The following is a 23,528-nucleotide window of genomic DNA, read 5'->3' on the forward strand; positions in this document are numbered from 1 at the left end:
GGGGGTGGCAGAAACCCTTTCCTTGGCCATCAGCCAGCAACAGCTTTGGCCCAGGAGCCAAGACACGCGGGCAGGGGATGTGTGGGGGGCCCGGCCCAGTGCTGTGGGTCCCGGGGAGCCTGGGCGGCTGTGCTACTCGGCTGGACTGGGAAGCTGCTGGACGGCTCCGTGGGGCCGCCCCGCCAGATGGAGAGGTCAGGCTAGGACCACGGCGATGCAGGGGCCATGCTGGGCGGGCCAGGCACATGGCCAGCTGCTAGCTCTGCAGCCCGGCTCTGGCGGGAGTCCAGCATTGCGCTGAGCACAGGGGCCTCGGGAACAGCGAGGTGGGTGGCACCAGGCTGGACAGAGACCAGGCGATGGGCACTCTGCCCCGCCTCTCTGCACATGTCTTCTGTCCACCACCAGCAGACAGACTAGATCAGGCTCAAGTCACACTCAGAATTTATTTGTTCCTCCAAAAGTCGGTTGTGTGTGTGAGTCTTGTGACTCCCGTGTGAAGTCACAGGCCAGGCAGCCCGCCCAGACGCACTCTGCATGGCCACGGGAAGTGAAGACCTTCTTCCAGGGCAGCTCGGCTCGGAGTCGGGTCTCTCTGGCGCTGCCGCCCCCTTCCCCTGCCACTGCGGGGGCCTGTGGAGGGCCGCCAGGCGCTCCAGGGACTTGGAAAAGAGCCAAAGGCCCACGGCTCAGATCCTGACCACCTGGGCCGCGACGCAGGGGCTTGGCCGCCCCTCCCCGTCCACCGGCTGCCTCCGGATGTAGAGCCGGCCAAAGGTGCCTCCCACCTGCCCTTTGGTGAGGCGCCCAGGATTCACACAGACACAGCCGAGGACGTCCTGGAGGAAGGAAAGACGGCTGTGGGTCTGGGAAGGGACAGATGTGACAAACTTGGAACCCCTCACCTCAGACCCCACAGAGGACCTTAGAAAATGGAAATGAGGGCCCTTCCTGGTGGCACAGTGGGTTAAAGCACAGCACTATGAGGCAATCCCCTGCCAGGGAGTAACCCACAGGGTACAGCAGGCCTCTCTTGACCTGCCTGCTGCTCCCCTCAGCAGTGTGTTTTGCTCGATCCACCTTTTCTGTTCCCCAGTCTGTCTCTGGTGAGTCCTCTCACCCCCCACACTTGTGGCCTGTACCCCAGTTCTTGTGTGCATAAATAAATAAATCATGAAAATGAAGGTGCCCAAACACACCTCAGTTGCATACATCATTGCTAAACTGAATTCGAGTCTCTGAAATAAACCAGGGGCCTCGGGCAAGGTGACAATCAGCTCCCAAACCTGGAGACAAGCCTGACCTGCTCATCACTTTCCAGTGTGAACATCTTCACCTCTCGCGGTGGACTGCTCTGGCTTGGCAAGAGGGTTCCTGACTGGATGGGCTCCCTGCGAGGGACCCAGCCCCAGGCACAGAGTGACCTGTGGGCTTCTTCCGAGATGCCCAGCTGAGTCCATTTGAGGGGTCACGTCAGAACTCGGGGGAGGGGTCAGGCCAGCAGGCATGTGCACAGCCCCCACGGCAGCGCTGTCTGAGGACTCTCAGGCTGGGCTGAGCCAGCACCGTGCTGGGCTGCGCGTGCACGTGGGAGTGCTGTTTACTCACACAGTTTACTAACATATTTGCTCCCCGCCCCCACCACCCCCACCTGCAGACCCTGAAGAGACAGTGCCACGGTCTAGAAGGGCAAAGACTGGTTCTGGGAAAAGCCAGGGTTCAAACCGACCTTCACAAAGTATCTCAGCTCTGACGGGGCAATGAAGACATCTGGGGTGACAGGCAGCTGTGCGTAGGTATAGAAAGTCTCATAGTCTATGGTGACATCTTCCTGGGGAGGGTAGAGTGGGTAGAAGCTACAGGAACGGAGAGAGAGAGTCAGCAGCAGCTGGTCTGGAGGCCCTTCCCGGACCCCCCACGTCCACTGGGTGCCCCTTCCTTTTCTCTTAGTTCGCTGGGAGAAGGTGTGGGTCCCTGCTAGGGGCCTGGGGAGGCTCTCCCCCAATCTGCCAGTTGTGATCCCGAACAGTCTACTTGTGGTCAATTATTCCAGCACGCGAGCTCACCTCCTCTGAGTCAGGATATGCTTGAGTATTCGGCTGAACCTGTCTGAAGCTGCAGAAGAGCTGCGATGGAAGAGAAGAAACGGCACAAGAGCTAATTTTTCTAGATCCTGTTTCTCTTTGGGGAAGACTCTGAGAGTCATAAACTACAGGGTTTGGGAAGGGACGGATCGGGACACGGTCAGCTGCCTGGCAGGCAGTGCCCAGAGGGTCGGGAGCAGGCGCCGTCTGCACCAGGGAGGTGAGCGCGCAGCGGGGTGGCCCTGCGCCCCACACCTCAGCCTACAAGCACACCCATGTCAGTGCCACACACATTTTGTCCCCTTGCCCAGCAGTGGACTCTCCAGCCCGGTTCCCTGCACAGCGACAGGCTGTCCTGGTTTAAGAACCCTGCATCCTGAATTCACAGCTCGCCCCACAGACAGGGCAAGTCTGACTCGGGGGAGGGAAGGACAGCAGATGCCCTAATCGCGCAGCTGAGTTAGAAAAGCCGGCATGGCCGAGCTTCCTTGGATCCCACACAGCAGAGGCGCCCAGCCCAGGGACTCGGCTGGCCAGAGACCAGGCCTGAGGAGCAGCCCGGGGATCTCCAACCGAGACCTCGCCAGGCGGCGGCTGGGTCTCCCTGGCGAGGGAAGGTCAGGGGCAGCCTGTGGCTGGAACAGGCTTCTCACCTGCTAATCTCCTCGGCCCCCATGTGGAACAGCAGATCTGTGGACGTCAGGCCGAAGATCACTCCGTTTATGGAGAGGCTGCAGGGCTCGGACACGAACTGCACTCGCTAAGAGAAGGGGTTGAGACACCTTTGTACCCCAAAGCTAGAAATATCTTCCTGGAGAAGGTGGTGGTGCTGGGGTCTCTGAGCAGCAGCAGATATGGGGAACCCCTTCCTTCCCAATTTATGCAAATTAGAACCATATCTGCTTGGCAGGAAGGTTCAGGACCCTGAAAGATGCCTCCCAAGCTGGGTCCCTACGCCCCCGCCCCCTGCCCGGGAGGGCGTCCATACCTTCTTGTCTTCGGGAGGCAGGTCGGGGTAGGTGAAAGGTGGCTGTGGGTACACAGGATCGTGGTGCACATCTCGCAAGGAGGGGACAAAGACGAGGCGGGAACCAGAGCTGCGTCAATAACCAGGAAAGAGGAATGAGCGCAGAGCAGCTGGTGGCAGAGTCAAGTGTCAGCTGTGACCCTCCTGCAGGGGAGACCCTGCACGGGAACCTTTGTAGGGAAGGGGTGTTGGAGCGGAAGGCGACCTGCTGTCACCCACCACCCGGATGGGGTCACCTGTCTGTGATATTCCCCTGGGGACAGGACGGGGCCGACTGTCTTGGAGGAAAAAGGTTGAGGAGACTATGATCTAGAACATTCAGGAAGACAAGCATTTGAACCAAGAACTGGAGCCTTGCAGGAAGAACTGGGAAGAGGGTTAGGGCCCCCACACTGAGGGCACAGATGTGGCGCCAGCCCGGTCACCCCAGGAGGGTTCTTCCTGGGCGAGCCTGGCATGCTAAGCAGATGGGACAGCACCCCCATGCCTAGGTCAAGCGGAAGCCTGACAAACAAAACATGGGGGCATGATCCAGACAAGGACGGAGGTGTCTTTGGAGGGATGGGGACGGAGGACTGGCTTCTCCCCCGCCAGACCACCCTCTACAGGAGGGCGATGCCTTTGGCTTTAGTACCCCCCAGACTGTCTTGCTAAAGTGAAAGATGTATTTCATAGCAACGGTGAACGCGTGGATGGCAGATATCCACTCTGACGGAAGCAGTTAGGACAATCTCTAGCGTTACGACACACAGGTGAAGGAAGAATCCTTGAACTCTAAGGGCCAACTGTTTATCCTCCCTCGTCCTACAAAGAGGGGAAGGGAGAAACCCGCTGCCTCGGTTCCCTGGGCTGTCCCCGGCAGCGGGGCCCGTGGGGACCGAAGCTGGCTGCAGGTGTGACTGCCAGTGCACCCCGCAGGCTCCAGCAGCTCTCACGTCCTGCTGTCTCTTATGGGAACGTGTGGCCTTTCCAGGTTCAGGTACAGCCGGATATGGGGCCCCGCATATGGGATAAGGTGTTGGTACCTAGTGTCACACCTGTCGCTTGTTTGTCCAGCCTGTTCAAAGTTCGAACAAGAGACTTCTGCAGCAGAAAATCCAAAGCTTGAGACCAAAGGTACCCTGCAGATTGGTTATGACCCTGCGGCACGGAGAGGTTCACTGTGACTGGCCAAGTCCACCAGCGTGGACGCTGAGTCTGGCAGCCAGGCCGGGGCACATGAACGGCGCAATCTGTGCTCGGACCCCCAGGACTCAATCCACGAAGGGCAGAGGGCGGGGCAGCAGCTGGCTGCTGTCAAGAGTCGGGGGCTCTGCTGGGTGGAGGTGCTGGAGTGGGAGCATTAAGGAGGAAATTGCTCTCCTCTTGGCTACAGCCTGGCTGATGGGGGAGGGATCTGAAAGAAAATTCCAACTATGCTCAGCATTGCACAACTTCATACATCACGGAGGGAGGGTCCTCACAGCCGCTCCTTGCAGCAGCACGAGAGCGCTCGCGCGGCTCCCAGGGCGGAGGGGCGCCCTCACTGGTTCTGGCTTTTGTGATAAATCAGCCGACGCTCTGCATGGCTGGTGTCTCAGGAAGCTGGGGCTCATCTGCCAGGGAGGGTGGTTTATGTACTATTCTGGGCAGGGCGGGGCCGCTCCCTCCCCGCGGACACACTGGCTGCCCATGAAAGCGCCTGGCGGCGCTGGGTGCTGCGGTCACAGAGCCTGCTTTGTTCTTTGTGTGCACCGCTGCCGTCAACACCACACAGGGCGAGAAACCGAGAACAGAACCCAAACTGAGACGGAAAGCACCGGAAGCCCCGGGCCCTGCTCAAACTCCAGCCCTGCGCCTATTTCGCGGGGATTTATCCCCAAGGAACTGGGCAGCGTCCAGGTCTGTGAACTGGCTGAGTGTCGGGATGAACCTGGAGGCCAGAGGGAGGTGCCTGAGTTATCTTTGCTGGCTGGTGGGGGTGGGGAGGGCCCCGCCGCAGGTGGTGGCTGGTACTGAACCCCAACTCCAGGGTGAGTGTGGGGTGTTCCTCCCCAGCCAGCAGGGCCTCCGGCACCAGCCCGCACAGCTGGTACAGAAGGCAGTATTACGACTCATCGATTCTGGGAGCAGTTCTCGGGCCAGGGGGCGGAAGAGCCCCACGTGAAAACAACCTTTGTCATAGGCTTGTTTTTGAAAGCTTAGCCCTAGGAATGTTTGCTTTTTATGAGCTCAACTACAGACAAGCAATCTCCAGAGATCTTTCACTGCTACCGACTTCTCCCAAACTCAGGCCCTGGAGGACAAGGGATAAGGGAGTGAGGGTGTCAACTTCCTGAACAACTTTCTACTACCAGCTTTAGACTTCCTGGAATACTTTCCTCTCAAATTAGAGCTGCCCATAGCGCGTCACCACCATGACCTCTCACAGCTCCTCCCCGGGTCGGTGGCGAGGATCCAAGGTCCCACCCTGGCTGAGTGTTGCGCCGCCTGCTCTAGGCCCTGGCAGCACACAAACATGGGGCGATGCTGACTCGGGGGAGGGACTTGGGCTCACCCCAAAACAATCACTCATACAACAAGAAGCTGAGGGCCTCTCGGGATTTCAGGGTTAAGCCATCAAACACTTCTCAGAATTGTGCTGGGAAGATTCCCATGGAACATGGGTTATACGCAGGGAGTGAGGAAAGAAGGCCCGGGAAGAGCGAGCGTCTACGCGGCCTTCTCCTCTCAAGGGCGTCTACTTTCACGTGCCACACAGACGCTGATGGCTCGGGGCCTGTCCTATCTGATCTGTGTAGTCACAAGGGCCCCGCAGGACGGCTGCGCCTGTCGCGGCAGTGCGGGAGACGCGGCAGCTTCGCAAGCGCCTCACCTCCGCGTCCCTTCGATTATCGTCCGCAGACACTGCTTGAAAACATCTTCAAACGAACTCGTGAGCAGGTAGTTCTGCGAGACAAGGAGGCAGACTCAGAGGCAGGCGGCGGCGCTTCACTGCGCACCTGTCAGGCGGCACGACAGCTAGGGCTGAGGAGAGGCAGAGGCCGAGAGACGCTGGCTGAGCAGCCCAGCCTAGCTGGGGCAGGAGAAGCGAAGAGGGAAGTAACACCCCTCAGGAAGGGAAGGCTGAAGGAAGAAGGCTTTGAAAGCGCGCTGGTAGGTCTGGCAAGAGGAGGCAGCAGCAGCTCGCAGCTAGGGGTGGCCAGGGAAGGGCCCTCTGTCAGGCAAGCACCGGAGGACAGCAAGGCGTGGGCTACGGAGCAGAGGGCAGCCAGGGAGGGTCCTGCCCCGGGCCCTTTTGTGCCCAGCAACAGCCATCACCAAAAGACACCAGACTCACAGTTTCCATTCCCCCTCCTGGAACAGCCTGGCATTCTGGTGAAACGAAGCCCTCAGGTTCAACATCTTTTATAAAAATTGCCTGCTTCGATGATGTCTGGCAGCCTCAGGGCTAACTTGGGTTTTTACAGATGCAGCATAAACCCCAAAGCTGAGAACCGCAGGGAGAGCACATGAATGTCCCCACACAGCACCAGCCCCCCACGCCAACCCCAGGCACCTACCTCAACCTGATCATGATTAGCATCCAGGAAAGGTCCAAACTGTAAGCAGGTCCCGGGAGAAACAAAGGCACGAAAAGAACAAACCAGTCTCGTGAGCCCCTGACCACTTCTCCTCTCCCCAGGGCCCACCTGGCCCTCCGCGGTTAGCAGGTGGGGCCAGGGCACTCGGCCAGTATCTGAGGTGGCGGACGTGACCCAGGGAGGGGAGGGGCCGCAGGCACCCACGCCAGGGTTATCATCTGCAATACTGGCTTTCTCCCCACATTTCTCAATCTATCAAGGGAACTCCACGGTCACGCAAGAGTACTTCCAGCTTTAAAAGGCGATCAGTCGCACGTGGGCAAAGGAGCCCAAGGCACGAACATGACGTCACCAAGGGGCACAAAGCACCGGGCGTTTGAATTCAACGAGGCCCGTGGGTCATGCACACTTCCCCAAAGATGGAGACAAGAATTAAGAAATATTTTGAAAGAGAAAAACTCTGACACGCCTCCTGAAAAATGAGGCCCACTGCAGCTTCTCCCAAGGCCCCAGGGCACCTCCCAGGGCAGCTGTCCGAGCGGGTCCCTACCAGGATGCAGACGTCCGGCCGGTCACGATTGATGGTGGCGATCAGGTCGATCAGGGGGTCGTAGGTGATGCTGTCAGACGTGGTGTAAGGCCCGCAGGCTGTCAGGACCATGTTTTGCTCCAAATCTGCAACAGAAAGGATTGAAAGGCATTGAGCGGAAGATAGTAGGACAGTGGGAGAAATGCCAGGGGATCCACTTGTCCAAGACTCCTCGGTGCGCAGCCCTGGGAGTCCAGGCAGAAGGCCCATGCCCACCCCGAAGGTGCTGCAGCGGCGCCAGACAAGCTGGCTCACAGGCTGGGGTCTGGGCAGCAGCGTGAGCGACGCTAGGGAGCGGCAGCCAGGAGAGGACTGCTGGAGGCGAGGTGTTTCCGCAGCCCCCTCCCGGACTTTTATTATGCTAAAATAAACAGAACATAAAGCTGAGCATTCTGAACGGCCGTAGCCCTGCGCCACCACACATCTCCAACTCGTTTCCCCTGGCAGCACGGAAAGAGAGCACAGGCGGGGGCGCCAGCAGTTTCCGCCCTGTGGCCCCCTGGCTGCGGCCCTCCCCCTCACAGCACCTGCCCCTGCGGGATCACCAGCCCTCTGCAGAAGGCTGCCCGGGCGGGCCGAGGATCGCCATCTTTCCCCAGTTGGAGCCACTCACTCTCCTCCCGAGTCCTGAAACTTCCAGATGAGCCACCCAAGGCCGCAGCTGACCTGCCCCAGCAGCGGGGGCTGGACGAGATGGTGGGGAGGCCGCTGCTACCTGAGGCCCGTCTGGCCCGAGCCTGGCATCCCAGCGAGGCTTGGAGGCACCAGGATTCCCCTCCATATCCCCTTTAAGTTCGCCTGAACCCGTCTGTCCTGCTGCTATAACAGTAACGCGCAAGGACCCGATTCCTAAGCAGCCGTACTTGTTTCCAGCTGCCGCTGTGATGCACAGCAAAGCTCAGGCACCCACAGCACCCTGTCGCACTGCTGGAGGTCACAAGGTGAAGATGCCGGCAGCGCTGCCCTCCGCGAGCCGACAGCTGGAATCTCCAGCTCTGAGCACCCCCTCCCTTCTACAAACTGACGTGGGACACCGCTCCTCTAGCTCAGCCTTAACTCAACCGCACCCGCAAATTCCCTCTGCCATGAGAAGTCGTCCACAGGCCCAGGAGGGGAGAGGCGTGACTCTCCCACCACAGTGCGACTGCCATCAACTGAAGAGAACTCACGGGAAGGGACCTTCTGCGGAGTGCTAAGCCAGGGGCAACGTTAAATTAGGTCGAGGAGGAGCCCACAGGCAGATGCAGAGCTCCGCTCTGGGCACCTCCGCCATGCCAACTCCTTCCCCTTCCTGAAGTCCACCTGACACACTATTCTTGTTGCCAGAAAAACGTTTCCTGATTGAAAGTGTGATGTCAACTTCTAACTTTCATTGCTGGCTCTAGGTTGTGTCCAAGAACGAGCTCACGCACTGCTAGTGGCTGGTGCGGACAGTACACGGGCGTCGCCGTCTCGCTGCTGATCCTTGTTGTGTTCTGCTTTGCTACAGATACACTGTGAGTTATTTTGAAGCAAATTTATTACTACTTCTGTCTTTCCCATCTGGAATTCACCTAATTTTCTGTAACTTTATTCAGGGACGTTAGGTCGTGCAGCTCGCACAGAGCTCCTGTGTGTGCACCCCGCACCCAGCATTCCCGCACCCACCTAACTGCTGCGTGTCCCAGCTCCTTCCGTTGGCTAACCTCTGACTTTATCTGGAGGTCCCCAGTTGACCACGGACATTCATTTTCTCTTCCAGATTCCAGGGCAGGATATCGATCACACATGGCACTTAAATTCGAAAAATAGCTGGTTTTCCCTTTTTCATAACCTTCAAACACCTGTTAAACATCAGCCTAAACCACAGACCTGCGGACTCGGAGCCCCGGGGAGCGCACTGAGCAGCTCACAAGACCGAACTCCTGGCTTCCTGCCACCAGGGGCCCATGAGCCCACCAGTCCACCGTCACCCTTCTCATGTCCTGGGCAACTGCAGGCATTCCTGGACCCTGGCCATCTGTCCACCGGGCTCGCTACTGGTTCAACAATGTCTGAACCCAGGCTTACCTCCATCCTCTTCAGTGGGCTGGTAAAACGGAAGTGGCACACCCTGAAAAACAGGAGAGAAGTAAACGGAAGTCTTGCCTTGGTAAGCCAGCGGGACATGTCTGCAGCTGTGTGTGGGAAAATGGCGGGGAGGGGTCAGGTGGAGGGAAGCTAACCCCCCACAGAACTGACGGCACCTGCCCTTTGTCAACAATGCTTAGCATGGAAAGGAAACCCAGTAACAGGTCACAAGTAAACTCAAAATACCCTGCTGCAATGAGGGAGCAATACAGGTGCCTGAAGCCCCAGTGTCCACCCTGGCTAGGACAGGCAGCCGGGTCTCTGCCACTTTTTCTTGCAGCCTGTGAGAATGTGTGAATTACTACCCAGACCTGGGACAGCGAGACCTAGCTGACACCCGTGATTGTCAAAGGAGCTCTACTGGAGTGCCGGCTTACAGGTGGTCAGTGGCTGCGACCATGCAGCCGGCAGATAGCGCGGGGCCTAAAACACTCCTGCCTGGCCCTTTACAGGAGTTTGCTAAGCCCTGAGCTAGTCCCACTCCATTTAGAGAACTGGAACCAAATCAACAGGGTCTTAAAAAAGGACAGTCTCAAGGCCAGAAAGAGCTGCACATACAGGGCCTGCAGCCAACCAGGAGGGAGCAGGGGTGGGGGGTGGGGGTCCCATGGTACCTCGTAGAGTTTGGTGGCAATAAACTTTCTCCCAGTGGTATTGATTCCTTCCATAATTACAACCTGAGAGACAAGAAACAAAACAGAATTGAATGAATTGAATGCAAAATGAGGCGATCATACATTATCTGATGTCGTTAAATACATAGTCCAGCTACTCTCACTCTGTAACTTCAAAGTTGGGGTATTTTTCTAGAAGACAAATTAAGTATTAGTAATAATTATGCTCTGCAAAGATGACCTAATTTTCACAATGACCCTATGAGGTGAAGACTATTATTTCCATTTTACAGATGTCAACACCCTGGCTTGAGAAGTTAAATAACATGACTATAATCAACGCCTCGTGGGGTGGGGCTGGGGTTTGAACCCAGATGCTAGTCAGATGCTAGCATAGAGAGAAAACTGGCACCCCAATCCCAGTGCTCTGGATCTGGGCTCCAGCCACACCTCCTGGCAGGAAGCCGAAAGCAAGGGGCAGATGGCCAGAGATGACAGGCTTGTTCCTGGAGCCACAGCCCCCAGCCCCACCAGAGTACACAGCAGGCCGTGTCCCGGCCCAGGGACTCCAACCTCACCTGCCCAGGAAACAGAGAATATTCCTTGAGCTCAGATAAATCCACTGGCATTTGAGCCCCGGAGGAATGTTCCTGGTCTCCCTCTAGGATCACTGATTTGCTGTTTAGCTTCCCGTTGCTGTCACAGCCGATCTGGCCCAGCAGTGTGACAGGTTCCTATGGAAAGGAAGAGAGGGGACCTCAACATCTGAGGTCGAAGAGTGACTAGCAAGTGAACCCCCAAGGACAGCAGACATTTCTTTGGTGCGACAGCCTCACAACTTGGAAGTGACCTCAGCACTGGTTCTCAGGGGTAGAATTCTTAACAGGCAAACATTCTGCTCAACCCCCCTCATGGCCACCAAAGCTTGAACGTCCTAAGTGATGGAGAATTTACCTCCACACGCCCCAGCACCTCTGGACCACTGTAACTGTTAATAAGCTCACTGAGCTTTCGGAACGCCAGGCACTGCTATGAAGGATAACCTGTACTGACTGGCCACTCACTCCTCTCAACACCTGCTGGTAGATACTATTACTGCACTGATTGTGCAGATGAGAAAAATGAGCAGCAGAGACACTCAACTACTTAGTCAAGGTCAACGGTGGGTGATGCCTGGGTTTGAGGTCTGGCTCCAGAGTCATATCCTGAACCGCACACCAGACTGTCTCTAACAGGAAGCTCTTCATTACAGTGAGCTGAAATTCTCCTCCCTGTGCTTCCTCTGTCCTGTTCCTATTCCTGGGGGGCAAATCTCTCCCCACAAGACAGTGCATTCTGCCTCTAGCTCATTACTTCCTCCAGAAGCTCCTTATAGGATATGGCTCTGTATGTCTTCCCCAGCCCATCATTCTAATCTGAATGCAAATGTATGAGAGCTACCTTAAAGAATCTTCTAGAACACATCTCCTTTCAGATTTAAAATGTTATGTTACATATGCCAGGCTAAAGCTCAGCGAGCACATACTATTGGCAGCGCTTGGCCTGTGCGGACAGAGACCAGCAGACGTGACTGTGTCCGTTTCTGGGAGTCCTAGCCTTGTGGGTACACTCGTCCTGCTCTTCAGCTTTCAGTTTAGTGGCTACCCGCTCAGTACTTCAGTCTTGCTGAAGTGGTCCTCAGTCTACGCCTGATTCAGGCATAAAGAAAACATGTCTCTGGTCACAAAACCGGAATTCTTTCTTTGGAATAACCCATTTTTGCCAACTTCCACCACGGCGGATGTTCTGATCGGATGTTAGAGAAGGCTATCTTTCCACCACAGATCTAAACACAAGGTACGTTTGGAAGCTCTGACCTGTGCTGGGGACTGGACAGGTGTAAAAGCTTCAATCTTGTAATGTTCCTTGAGGTCACTGCCAAGTTCTTCTATTTTACAGGTTAGAACTGAAAACCCAGAAAGAAGCGTTTGTGTTTAAGACATTTCATTGACCAAGAAAAAACACAGCACATTGTCACCAACTAAGATCAAATCGGCTGTTTCATAAAAGCAGGAAGGGGCCTCGAAGCGCAGCCAATTGACACTTCCTGAAGACCCAGCAGTTTTCCCTGTGGTGGCTGCATTTGGCCTGGGCAGGAGGGGTCGTGCAGGAGATGGCACGGCACCACGCCTCAGCTCTCGTCTTCCTTCACTCAGCAAAGGTCGGAGCAGCCCAGCCAACAAAGAACCTGCCACACTTCACAAGGAAGCAGCCATAAAAGATGGACTTTAACTGGCTTCCTTACTGGGAAATGGTTGTGGGCTTCTTCAGTGAAGAGATGACTTGGGAGAATGAATGTCACCTTGTGGCCTGCCACCAACAGGGGCACCCAGGGGGCAGGGGACACCTGCCAACTTATCTATTCTAAGGAATCCTGGGAACTTGCTCCACCAACCTTGCTGTCTTTATTACTGATACTAAACCCTCCCAGATGGTTTTGTATTTTCCAGATTTCAAAGGGAAAAACAATCACCTTCTCGAATGTCTGAGAGCTTCTGAAACATTGATTTGTAGCTCTGGGTTAGTGACTCTGGATACCCCAAGACCTTCAAGCTGATGTCACCGGCACCTCCTCTCCCGGACCAAGATATGCCCTGGGCAGAGCCAAAGGTGGTCACCACTTCTCCTCGGTTATTCCTCGAGCTGTATTTCTGAGAGGGAGTAGCACTAATTGGAAGCAAAACAGACGCCATTACTGTTCACATTCAACAGCAGTTAAGGTGAGGCTGCCTTTAAGTGGGGCTGGGGACTGTGACTGATGAAACCTTTGGCTGGCCTCACATTTTATGAATATAGCCAGCCTAGGGGTAGGATACTCAGGCCCATCTGGAAGTCCAGGAGTGAGGGGCTGAGGAAGCAGGCTGAGGAGCACCAAACACGTTCGAGAAGCATGGCGCCAGAAGCATGTTTTAAAAGGCTGTCATTCTGTTGGCTTAAACCTAAAAAGGCAAAACAAATCCCCAAACTTTGAACTGACTAAAAGGCGAGGTTCAGGTACATTCATTTCCTTTTCTTTCTTATCAATTTTTATCATCGATCAGATTCCCCGAAGAGCTTGGAACTATGGATAAAGGAACAACTGCTGTGCACATCTGTAACACCTCACAAAAGGAGCTCACAAAGTAAGACGAAGTTAGGTGAGGTCAAGCAGCACCCGTGTCCACGGAGGTGGCCTGAAGGTGGACACACATTCTGGTCCTCAAGGCTAGACCGACAAGCCCTCCCGTTCCACTCCCACCTTCCGGGACACTCGGCTGCTGGTCTGCTCTGACAGAAGGGTGTTGGCCCTTTAGAACTTGCCCCGCACAGCGGGCTGGTCACAAGCTTCACTTAGTGCACCGAAACTGCAGAAGCCAGTTTTATGTGGGCACCACTGTGACTGGTGCCATCATTTCTTCTTTCCACAAGAGAAAATGAGCTCAACTAATTATCTTGATCTCAGTATCGTCTCTACCTGAGTAATTTAGAAGTTACTTTCATAAATTACAAAACCAGTTTCTGATGTCAGCTTTATTAGCGTGCATTAAAAGGTGACTAGGCAGTCAGCGTGTGGCCGGCTTTCCCAACTCCTCCGAGAAGCTGCGGGGTCCGCCTCCCCACGCCGCCTTCACTGTGGCCAGACACTCATCCAGGTCAGCCACAAAAGACTCACAGCTTTCAAAGGCGGGCTCCTCACAGAACAAGGTGCTGTCCCAGCGCTGGCACACTGTGAGAACCATCTCCACACAGCCAGGCTCAGAGGTGTCCTCGTCAGTCTAAAAACCTCCCTTCCAAAAGCAGTTTGAGAATTCCCTACAGGATGGCTGCCACCCTGCATCTAAAGGACCTGAGACCCAAGGTCACAGCTGCACAACTCCCTGTATGACAGCTGAGAGGGCTCGACGTCTGCTTGGCTCGAGTGACCCACAGCAGGGAAGTGGCTCTGGGCAGGGTGTTCCCCATGGCGGCTGACAGGGCTGCCCCTCACACTGACAAGCAGTAGGCAAAAACCTTTCTTCCACTCAGCAGGCTCACGCCTCTGGAGCGCTCTCGTAGGAGACAGGTCGTTACGGATTCCAAAAAATCACATCTGATCTTTGTGGATTATGTGCAGAGGGGGCAGCAGGGATAAAATACCAATTAAGTCTGTAGATTCAGTGACAAGAAAATGCTCAGAAACCAGTTGTAACCTGAGCAAGGAACAATAAACAGGTTACACAACATTGTGAACAAAGATACGTGCTTTTCTTTCTAAAAAATAAATACTTGAGATTTAAAAAAAGAAAAGAAACCCAACAGCACGCAGACTAAAAGAGCAGGTGGAAACCTACTTGTCTCCGCTGGCAAGACTGTGAGGCTCCCAGGCCTCTGAATGGACAGGTTGTTTGTAGTAGAAGATATCAGTCCCCAGATCTAGGAAATGAGCCCCAGAAAAGTGGGTGGAAAGTGAGTTTCCTTAATTACCGTAAGAAACAGTAATTTTCCACAGGAAGAGAAGGCAGGGAGGGCAGAGAGCAAGGGCCTCCAGCCAGTGCTCGGCAGCGCTGCGTCCACCCACTGTCAGCAAGTCACTACAGTGAGCCCTGCTGGACCACCCCAGAGAGGGGGTCAACCTGCTTTTTGGCAGCTGAAGGGATTATGACCCATACCTCGGAGAGAAACTTGATGGCGAGAGGAGCTGATGGGGGCTCCGAGCAGAAGCTCTCCTTTTTGTTAGGGGGGTCTTTGGGGTGGTGACAGCTCGCTTTTGAGAACCCTAGAAACGAGAAAAAACACACCAGTCTCAGTCCCCCTAGACCCCGCCTGCTGTCTCCCAGCAGTTATCCTCTGGAAGAATGAGTGATGCCAGGCAGGAGGGCTTCTCTTTGGGCCCATGTCCCAAGCCTAGGCCAGAGAGGGATCCCAGTGACTGGAAGCCAATGCTCACCAGAGCAGCCCTATTTTGAAGGCAATTATGAAAAGATGCCAGCATTTCCCAAAAAGGATGGCAGGCAGCAGGCCACTGTCAGTCCTGTCAAATCTTTCAGGTTCACTGCTCCGCACCAGTGCAGATGTAGTTTCGCCACGTGAACAGCCATGGCCTGTTTGGACCAAGTTTTCCGCAGAAGGGTCTGGGCCCTGCTGCTGCTCTTTTGGCAAAGTCTACCACAGATCTCCACAGCTAAGGAAGGAGTAGCTTAGCAGGTACCAGGCTGAGCGCACTCCTGCTGCTGTGTGCAGGCGACACATTGTGGGTGGTCACTTTTCTTTCTGGTTTCTGCTCATCAAGAATCTGAAGCTGTGTCCAGAATGGAGGCTGAAACCCAGCCAGAGCGCTGTGGCTCCCGAGGTCTGGGATGACTGACTGACAGAGAAGACAAAAGCCTGGGCAGCTGGCAACCAGGAGGCTGGCGCGTCTGCACGTCTCCCTGCCCTTGGGCTCCTCCTGGCTGCCACTCATGTTATGCCACTGGAGAGGCTGCGGGGATGACTGGCCGCAGGCAGGGACAGGAGACAGACAGGGGGCAATCTTGGCTTGGATGCTAAGCCAAGAGCAGGTAGCGAATGTCACAACCCCCTTCTAGGGTAACCACTGTAAACTATTCCTATTATTTTAACATTTTCCAAGTAAAAAAATATACATTCTAACAGTTACGATCTAGTTTAAACAATCTGCATTTTGGCTTTTGCTTTCTGTTAATTATGAGCTTTTTAGTACAATCACAAGCTTTATCCTTTTAGTAGCCATGGTGACTGAGGCGACAATTCACGTGACCCTTCCCTGTTGCGGGCTGTACGGAAACAACGCTGAGCTGCCTGTCTTCACCATTAAAGCTCTCCCCATGTTTGGATGATCGCCACAGAAGAGATCCTTGCTAGGGAGAATCACTGGGTCAAAGAACGGAAAGACTTAGCTGTATCTTCTCAAAGTAGCGCCCCAAAGCTCCTCTGCCGTGCAGCAGGCTACAGTGCTCCAGGGCCAAGGAGCAGGCTGTCTCACGAGGAGCTGTCTGCCTGCCCACACAGCGGGGAGATGGTTCTGGGAAAGTGCAGTCTGCGGTCTCATCCCAGTCTTCATGGAGAAACCGACGTTGTCCACAAATTGTCTTCAGCTTAGGCTTCTCAGGAATCTGCTCATCCCACCAAGCTCTCGGGGGTCACATCACGCCTGCCTGATCTCAGTGCCCGCTTCCTCGCTTGCGACGAGAGCACGGCCACGAGGGCCCAACCCTCCTGAGGGCAACAGAGTCACAGCGCGCCGAAACCCGGCCCAGCTGAGATGCAGGGTGCTCACTTTCTAGAAATACACAGCTGGGACTCACTTTCTAGAAATACACAGCGAACTTCAGTGCTCAGGCCACGGAGGCTGGCACGGTGTGGCACTCTGGCCACTGTCACACGGCGCCGTGGTGTGGCCTAATCAGGAGCCGTCTCCATGGGTGGGTGCTGCTTGAGCATTTAATCCGCCAGCCCAGACCCACACTGGGTCTCCTCTGAGCTTCAGACACATACTTTATTTTAAATGGTTTGCTTCTTTCAATTCAACTCACTACACCATAGTCAAAACTTTAATTGAGCCTCTTAAAAGCTTTTGCAGCAGCAATGGGGTATCATCAATGGACGGTATGGACTTCAACTGTAAACTAAGTACACTTGCATTTGACAGATGCATCTGTCTACTGAGAACTGGGCTACCGTGAGTTAGTCCCCAAGAATATGATCAACTCTTGAACTGCAGACAAATGTGGTGGTCTTGGAGCTCTGACGCTGTGACTCAGGTCAACAGGCAGCGGACCCTGCTGCAGTTTGACCCTACCTAGAGAGGTAGCTGAGTCTCCAGCAGAAGGCACTGCAGTGTGTGTGTGTGTTGTTTGTGTGCTGTGTGTGTGTATGGGGGGCAGGGCAGATCTCAGAAGGAGGGATTTGTATTCAGGTAAGATGTGGGGAGTGAGAGAAAAGGAAGGTTCGAGAAGGCCTCCAAAATTCTTGGCCTGAGCAACCAGAAGAATTGGAGGCCCCTTTACTGGGAAAGGCCCAGTTGCCAGCTGGGGTAGGGGGGTGAATGAGACAATCAAATGTCATCATCTCTCCAACTTCAATAAGCTAAAGAAAATCTCATTATTTCCTTAATATTTGCATCAGTAGTGTGATAGCAAATTCACAAGTCACATTTCTAGAGTTCTTGCCTTCTATAAACAAATACACTATCCTACTTATCTTACAGTGCAGTTTACTTTGGAAAAGTGAGGCTCACCCCATGACTGATTTCCACAAATTTATTTTGTATAAAGAACACCATGGAATGGATGTAGCAAATAACGAGATTACGGAATGTATTGCTTTGGGCCTGGCTCTCTACAAATTCGCTTTATCTTCAAGCCCATGGCAGGGGATGCTGTCCCCGGGCTGTGAGGTTCTGAAGCCCACTGACTTTGTGCCTGGTCGCCCTTTCCCTGGGGTCCAGCACAGTGCGTGGCACAGTGTAGCTGCTCAGGAAATGAACTAACAGATTCTGATTGCAGAGGGAAGGAAGCTGCAGTTCAGAGGAAGCAGTGCACTGCGTCACCTCGGGCTTCTGACTCAGGCTGCGCAGACAGTGCTTTCCCGCTGCTTTCTCTACCTCTCACGGGGCCCCACACAAGACCTGGATGATCAATCAATTCTAGTCATCACCACTTGATACAAAACTGTGTAACCATTAACATTACGGTGAAATTGTATACATGAAACTTTTATCATAGCTAACTGAAAAAAGCAGGATAACTATATGTTTACAAGGACTGATAGGTAAAAACACCCACATACCTGATCGGCAGGAAGATGTGTAATGTTGGGGTGTTTCTTGAATAAAGAAAAAGTGTTACTTGTGGGATATACTGACAACTTCTGCAGTGTATACTCACCTTAGAGGGTGTGGTGTAAGAGTTCAAAAGGGTCTCCTCCTCTTCTTCCACTTCAATTCTAAGATTTGGTTAAGAAAAATAATAATAAACTTCTACCCAAAATCTTAGGCAAGGTTTGATTTTAAAAATCCTAAATATTAGATAATTTTACTATTTGCCTTTAAATTACATGTGCAACTGCCAGCAAACTATAAAACATAACACACAAAGACGCCAGCAGAAAAGGATACAGCTCTTGTATGGAAATTATGTCTCTAGCGCCTGCATGCCCACTGTCCTTCGAGGCACCTCGCAAGGCTTTGGATGATCTTTTGCTCAGACACTGAGGAATAAAAGACAATGAATATATTATCCCATGATCAAGTAATAGAGGAGGCATGTTCCATAGTTGTGAAGTAACACAGGCATCTGACACATGACCAAAGACATACCACCCTCAGAGTAGGAAGTAAGAAGGTGCTTGATAGGCTGAAATGAAGATTTGTCCTGAGATTGGTTCTCTACACTATAACAATTCCAATAATGCCAATTATCTGTTGAAGACCTACCACCTGCTGGCCATAGCTTTAGGTGACTAATATCTAGTCTTGTTTAATTCTCACAACAACCATAAAAAATAAAGAAAAGAAAAACAAGACCCGAGAGACACTAAATTTCTGCCCACGCTCACAATGGGACTGGAATCCAGATCCAAGTCCGAAGTCACTCCTCAGTACAATACATCTCCCTACAGAGCAGAAGTGGAAATTTCATTATTAGCGTCCTCATACTTTGTTCTTACCTCGTGCTCAAAAGTGCTCAGGGTGTCTGAGGTAAGGCAGACACTGTTGCTGGTACAGAAGGCAATCAGTTCGCCTACCATCCTCTCCTCATTCTGTCCATAGAGAATACACAGCTCCACCACTGCGGGAAGGCAAATCAGACAAGTGAGAACTTTATTTCTTGCAGCTTTCATGTTCAGAACCAATACTAATCCTTTACTTATTCCATTAATATTTATTCAATGCCTTCTAGGGCCAGGCTTGGTTCTAGAAGCCAGAAGTAAACACAACAAAAAGAATCCTTGTCTGCACAAAGTTCACTATAAAGGGGAGACCGAAAATAAGTAAAATGGAAAACAGGTTATGTTACAGTATGTACTGCAGAAAAATAAGGCCAAGGGAGGGATCAGGATTTGGGGGGGGAGGGGTTGGCAGGTCTAAGCAGGCTTTACTGAGATGGCATTTGAGTTAAGATTTGAAGACAGGGTCCTCCCTGGTGGTGCAACGGCTTAGGACACAGCACTGTAAGCTGGCTGCAGCTGCTTTAGTCCAAGTTCGATCCCTGGCCCCAGAGGTGATCCACATGGCGCGGCAGACCTCTCCTGGCCCACCCGCTGCTTCCGTCACTCGGCTTGTTTTGTCACTCGGCCTGTTTTGCTCCCCACTCTGTCTCTGGTGAATCCTCTCACCGCCCCTGCGCCTCTGGCCCGTACCACAGTTCTATGTGCATAAATAAGAAAAAAAAAAAAAAAAAAAGAGTTGAAGACAGTGAAGCCATGAGTCATATAGTATTTAGTGAAAGAGCATTCGGGCAAAGATCCTGAGGTAGACATAAGACCAGCCAGCCCCTGTGGCTGGGTTGTAGTGAGGGAGGAGACAGGAAGGGTGCAGGCTGCTGGCTACTGTAACTACCTTGGTAGTATCTTGGGCAGGCACAGCACTGGAGGGTCTGAGCAGAGCAGTAACCTGATGGGATATCCATGACTACGGGGGTCATGGTAACCTCTAGGTGAGAGGAGGTGGTGGCTTAGGTCAGGTGCTAGCAGTGGGACAGGCGAGCAGTGGTGGACTCTGGATAGACCCTGAAGGTAAGACCAGTGGGACTTGCTGACTGATGTGGGGTGTGAAGAAAGGAGTCAAGGATGATGTTGTTAGCCCAAACACCTAGGAGGGGAGGCCTGCAGGTCAGCCTGAGACTTGGATATTTTGAGATGTCAGTCGACACCTAACGAGATGTCCAGCAGGCAGCTGGACAGACGAGCCCACAGCTCAGCTCAGAGGTGTGGGCTAAGACACACATGTGGGAATCATCAGAAATATGGGGGCTGTAAAACCACAAGGCCAGCAGGACTCAGAAAAGTCCGAATCTACAAAGTCTGAGAAGGGGTGACTCCTGTCTACAAAGCTGAGAGAAAAATGTTCTCAAGACGCTGTGAGGGTCGATGTCAATTGATGCTAATTCAGACAAGGACCGAGAACTCACCACCAGATGTAGCCAGATGAAGGATATTAATGACCTTCAGAGAGCAGTTTCACTGTGTGTGTGTGTGGGGGGGGGAGGAACACGGGTAAAAAACTTACCGAAATGGGTCTAAGGAGGAAAAATTTGAAGCAGATCTAGGCTGCCTTCACTGAGGTTGGCTGTATTCCGGAAGGAGCGAAGGGATGTGGGAAGTGGAGTAGACAAAGCATTTTAAAGGTGAGAATAAGAACCATATTTTGATCGTGTTGAGGCAGAAAATCTTTAGAAAAAAATATGTAAGAGGTGAGACTGACTTGATGATGTCCTTAAGAGGCAAGAAAGAAGACTGTCGTGGAGAGCCTGCCTTTTGCTAAGAATCTGGGAAACCTGGCCACTGTCACAGGCGAGGGGCACGGCAGACGCGCGGGGGAACGATGGCGAAAGCTTTACACATTTTCTAACTGCTTCTGCTCAGTGAGACAGGAAGTTCATCAGCCGAGAGGGCGACAGAAGGATGTGAGGAGGGTGGAAATCGTCACCACAGACTCAATGATCAGACCAGGAGGACCTGGCAGGGCTGCTAAGGCCCGAGCAAGTCCTCTGCAGTTGGAGACTGAGAAGCCTGGCAGGGCCAGGGCCTACAGGCCTGCACGGTGGTCAGACTTGGCCTACACCCGCACGCTGGCACTTATGCTCCTGTTTTGCCTTCAGGCTCCCCAAACACTTGTCCAAGGATCAAGTCCTCCCTTAAGTCTCCTTTTAGGAAGAGAGGCTCTGGCCGAGAACCTGGGAGCTTTCTGATCACATAACAGGTTCATGCTAAGTGAAAAAAACTCAAAGTGCTGAGCAAGGCTTTGGGCAGGGCCCCTTCATCCTGATGCTAAAGTGGGGCGCCGGCCTCCAAGCCCAGGCAGCCGGAGTCTGACCTGTGTGGGGAGCACGGCCCGAGAGGAAGTGGGCACAGGCTGCTACTAGGGACGCCCCTTGTTTCTCTGTGAGTAGCTGAGGGGCTGGCTAAGGTTCCTTGCAAAGCGTTAGTCAATTTTTAAAAAAAAGATTTTAACTGGGGTACAGGCCAGAGGTGCAGGGGGTGAGCAGACTCACCAGAGAGAGTGGGGAGCAGAGCAGGCAGATGCACTGAAACACGCTGCTGAAGGGAGCAGCGGGGAGACAGGAGGGGTCTGCTGCGCCCTGTGGGTCCCTCCCGGGATCCAACTGGTGCTGCAGGGGCAGCGATAGCTGTACTTTAACCCATTGTGCCACCAGGGAGGCCCCGGGATTTGATTTTAGGTGTCCCCCCCACACACACACCTGCCCCTTGAGGTCCCCCGAGGGCCCTATAATGCCAGAGGGGGGCGCCCTGGCAGGCAGGGACTGCAGCGCAGACGTTTGGGGATGGGGGGGTCTGGGAAGGGAAGCGCCGTGGTAAAGCGCTACCCTTCAAAACCCAGACATCCTTGCTGGGGTCCCCGTGTCCAAATCCGGAGATGCCCCGGACTGGTCAGGGGGCGCCCCAACCCCGCCCTTCTCAGACCGCGCCGATTTAACCCGGCGCTATCCCCCCGCGTCGAGCTGGGCCCAAACGGTGCCCTGGGAGCCCTCCGAAGCCCCTGCATCCCGAACCCTAAGTTTAAGCCCCGAGACCGCGAGCGCCGGGCTGGGGAGGCCTGGAAGCGCGCCGGGGCTCCGGGGGCTGCGGGGCGGGCGCGGGACTCACGCTTCTCTGCCAGCGCCTCCTCGCAGTCCAGGCCGAAGATCTGCAGCTCCTCCCGCAGGAGCTGGGCGGACACGCTCATGGTGCCCGGGGGAGGGCGCCGCGGGCCGCCCCCCCGGCTCCGTCAGAGTCCGAGAAACCCCCGGCGAGAGCTCGGGCGCAGGAAGCTCCTCTGACCCGCTCGCCCCCCGGAGCCGCGGCGGAAAGTAGCCGAATGGCCCGGGGCCTCGGGGATCGAAGGGCCCTGCCGTCAGTCACGGAGAAACACTTCTAAAAACGTGCCGGGAGCTCCCCGCTCTACGACCGACGGGGGCAAAAATCTCAAGGCGTGGCTCCCCGGAGAGAGTCTCGTCCCAGCAAGTTACCACAGAACCTGGGGGCCGGCACAGACGCCGACCACTGGGAAAAACCCGCCAAAATGTTTGTGTCCCGCGCGCGTGCGCGAGGGCGGGTTCAACCCCGCCCCTTCCCTACTGCTTCCTCCTTTAGTCCCCGCCCTCCCCGCGCACGCCCCAAGGTGCATGCGCACTGACCAACACGCGCGCGCTTGACGGTCGGCCCTACAGCGCCTGCGCGGTGTCGCTCCTCGGACGCGAAATGCTGGCGGGGGCGCGCCCTACCCCGACGCTGCGCTTGCCTGGCAACCTGGGTACCTGTTTTCCGACATCGCTTGCTCGCGAAACTCCGTGACGCTCGTTAGTCATCCGTTTTGCCCCTTGCCTGGGTGCGCAGGCCCTGTCAGGGACCTATCCTCGAATGTCAGCGCCCAGCCGGGAACGGGAAGACAGAGTCGGCCCTTTTTCAGCGACTTCCTTAGGAAACCCGGTTGCCATGGTTATTTAGCATCAAGGTCATCTCATTGATACAGGTTCTCCGCGCTTGCGGTATCGGTGGAAAGGGGACAGAAATCATGTCGATTTGGACCTTATACAGGTCTGGACGCCTTTGACACGTCAGGTGGAGGTTCCCAGGGGGCCACTGGAAGCTTGGGGGTGAAGATGGGCCAGAGAGAGACCAAGAGTAAATAAATTCTTAATTTACCTCCAAACAGGAATTCCTCTGAATATTCCTAATTCTTTGGGTCAAAAATTCCATACACTTGGTATGGCTCAAAGGACATCAGGCTCCAAACACCCCCTCCATGCCCCGTCCCATAGTGTGGTAGCAGATTCCTAGTCTTCCTGGAAAAGAAGTTGGCAGTCTGTACCAGGAGCCTTAAAGTCCATCCCCTTGACTCAGCATTTCTTATCGTAGAAAACCAGCCCAAACCCAAAGGGTCTGTGTCCAAAGATATTGGCCGCAGGCTTATTTACAATTAAAAAAATAAAAGGAAAAAGGAGAGGAAATAGATCCAAAGGTACAGTCTGATGGGGAAATGTTTTAACCAAAGCGGTGATTCTCAAGTCTGCAGCAAAGATGTCAAAGACTATAGGGGACACCCTCAGGTACCGGGCAGGGCAGGAGCACCCTGTTTTAGCCTCAGGCAGGCAGTGTGGAGCAATGGAGTCTGCTTTTTAACCAATATCCAAGTTGGCAGAGGCAGGTCCAGCTCAGCCCAGGCCTCCAGGCCAAGTGCACATTTCACCTGCAGTCAATCAACAAACACACTGTCTTTAAGCAGGGATACCATATTTGTGTAGTCCTTTGCAACTTATAAACAATAGACTTTGTGATTTGATTTTTAGGACGCTCCTATGAGAAAGA

General features: G+C 54.0%; 1 protein-coding gene across 1 annotated transcript; it reads right to left on the bottom strand.

Annotated features, from left to right (window-relative positions):
• Positions 1-437: 437 nt before the first annotated feature.
• Positions 438-22,222, bottom strand: POLA2 (polymerase (DNA directed), alpha 2, accessory subunit). The gene is made up of 18 exons (XM_004682633.2): positions 21,828-22,222; positions 18,669-18,790; positions 18,118-18,209; positions 17,888-17,945; positions 14,654-14,760; positions 12,499-12,692; positions 11,843-11,931; positions 10,565-10,720; positions 9,987-10,049; positions 9,313-9,355; positions 7,225-7,349; positions 6,654-6,692; positions 5,966-6,039; positions 3,073-3,181; positions 2,738-2,844; positions 2,067-2,126; positions 1,730-1,856; positions 438-839 (listed from the first exon to the last, which is right to left on the bottom strand). Exons 1-18 carry the CDS (start codon positions 21,904-21,906, stop codon positions 690-692), a joined length of 1,794 nt encoding a protein of 597 aa, XP_004682690.1. The 5' UTR covers positions 21,907-22,222; the 3' UTR covers positions 438-689.
• Positions 22,223-23,528: the final 1,306 nt, after the last annotated feature.

The sequence above is a fragment of the Condylura cristata genome, unplaced genomic scaffold (assembly GCF_000260355.1).
Source record: "Condylura cristata isolate star-nosed mole 26May11 unplaced genomic scaffold, ConCri1.0 scaffold00015, whole genome shotgun sequence".
Taxonomy (NCBI): Eukaryota; Metazoa; Chordata; class Mammalia; order Eulipotyphla; family Talpidae; genus Condylura; species Condylura cristata.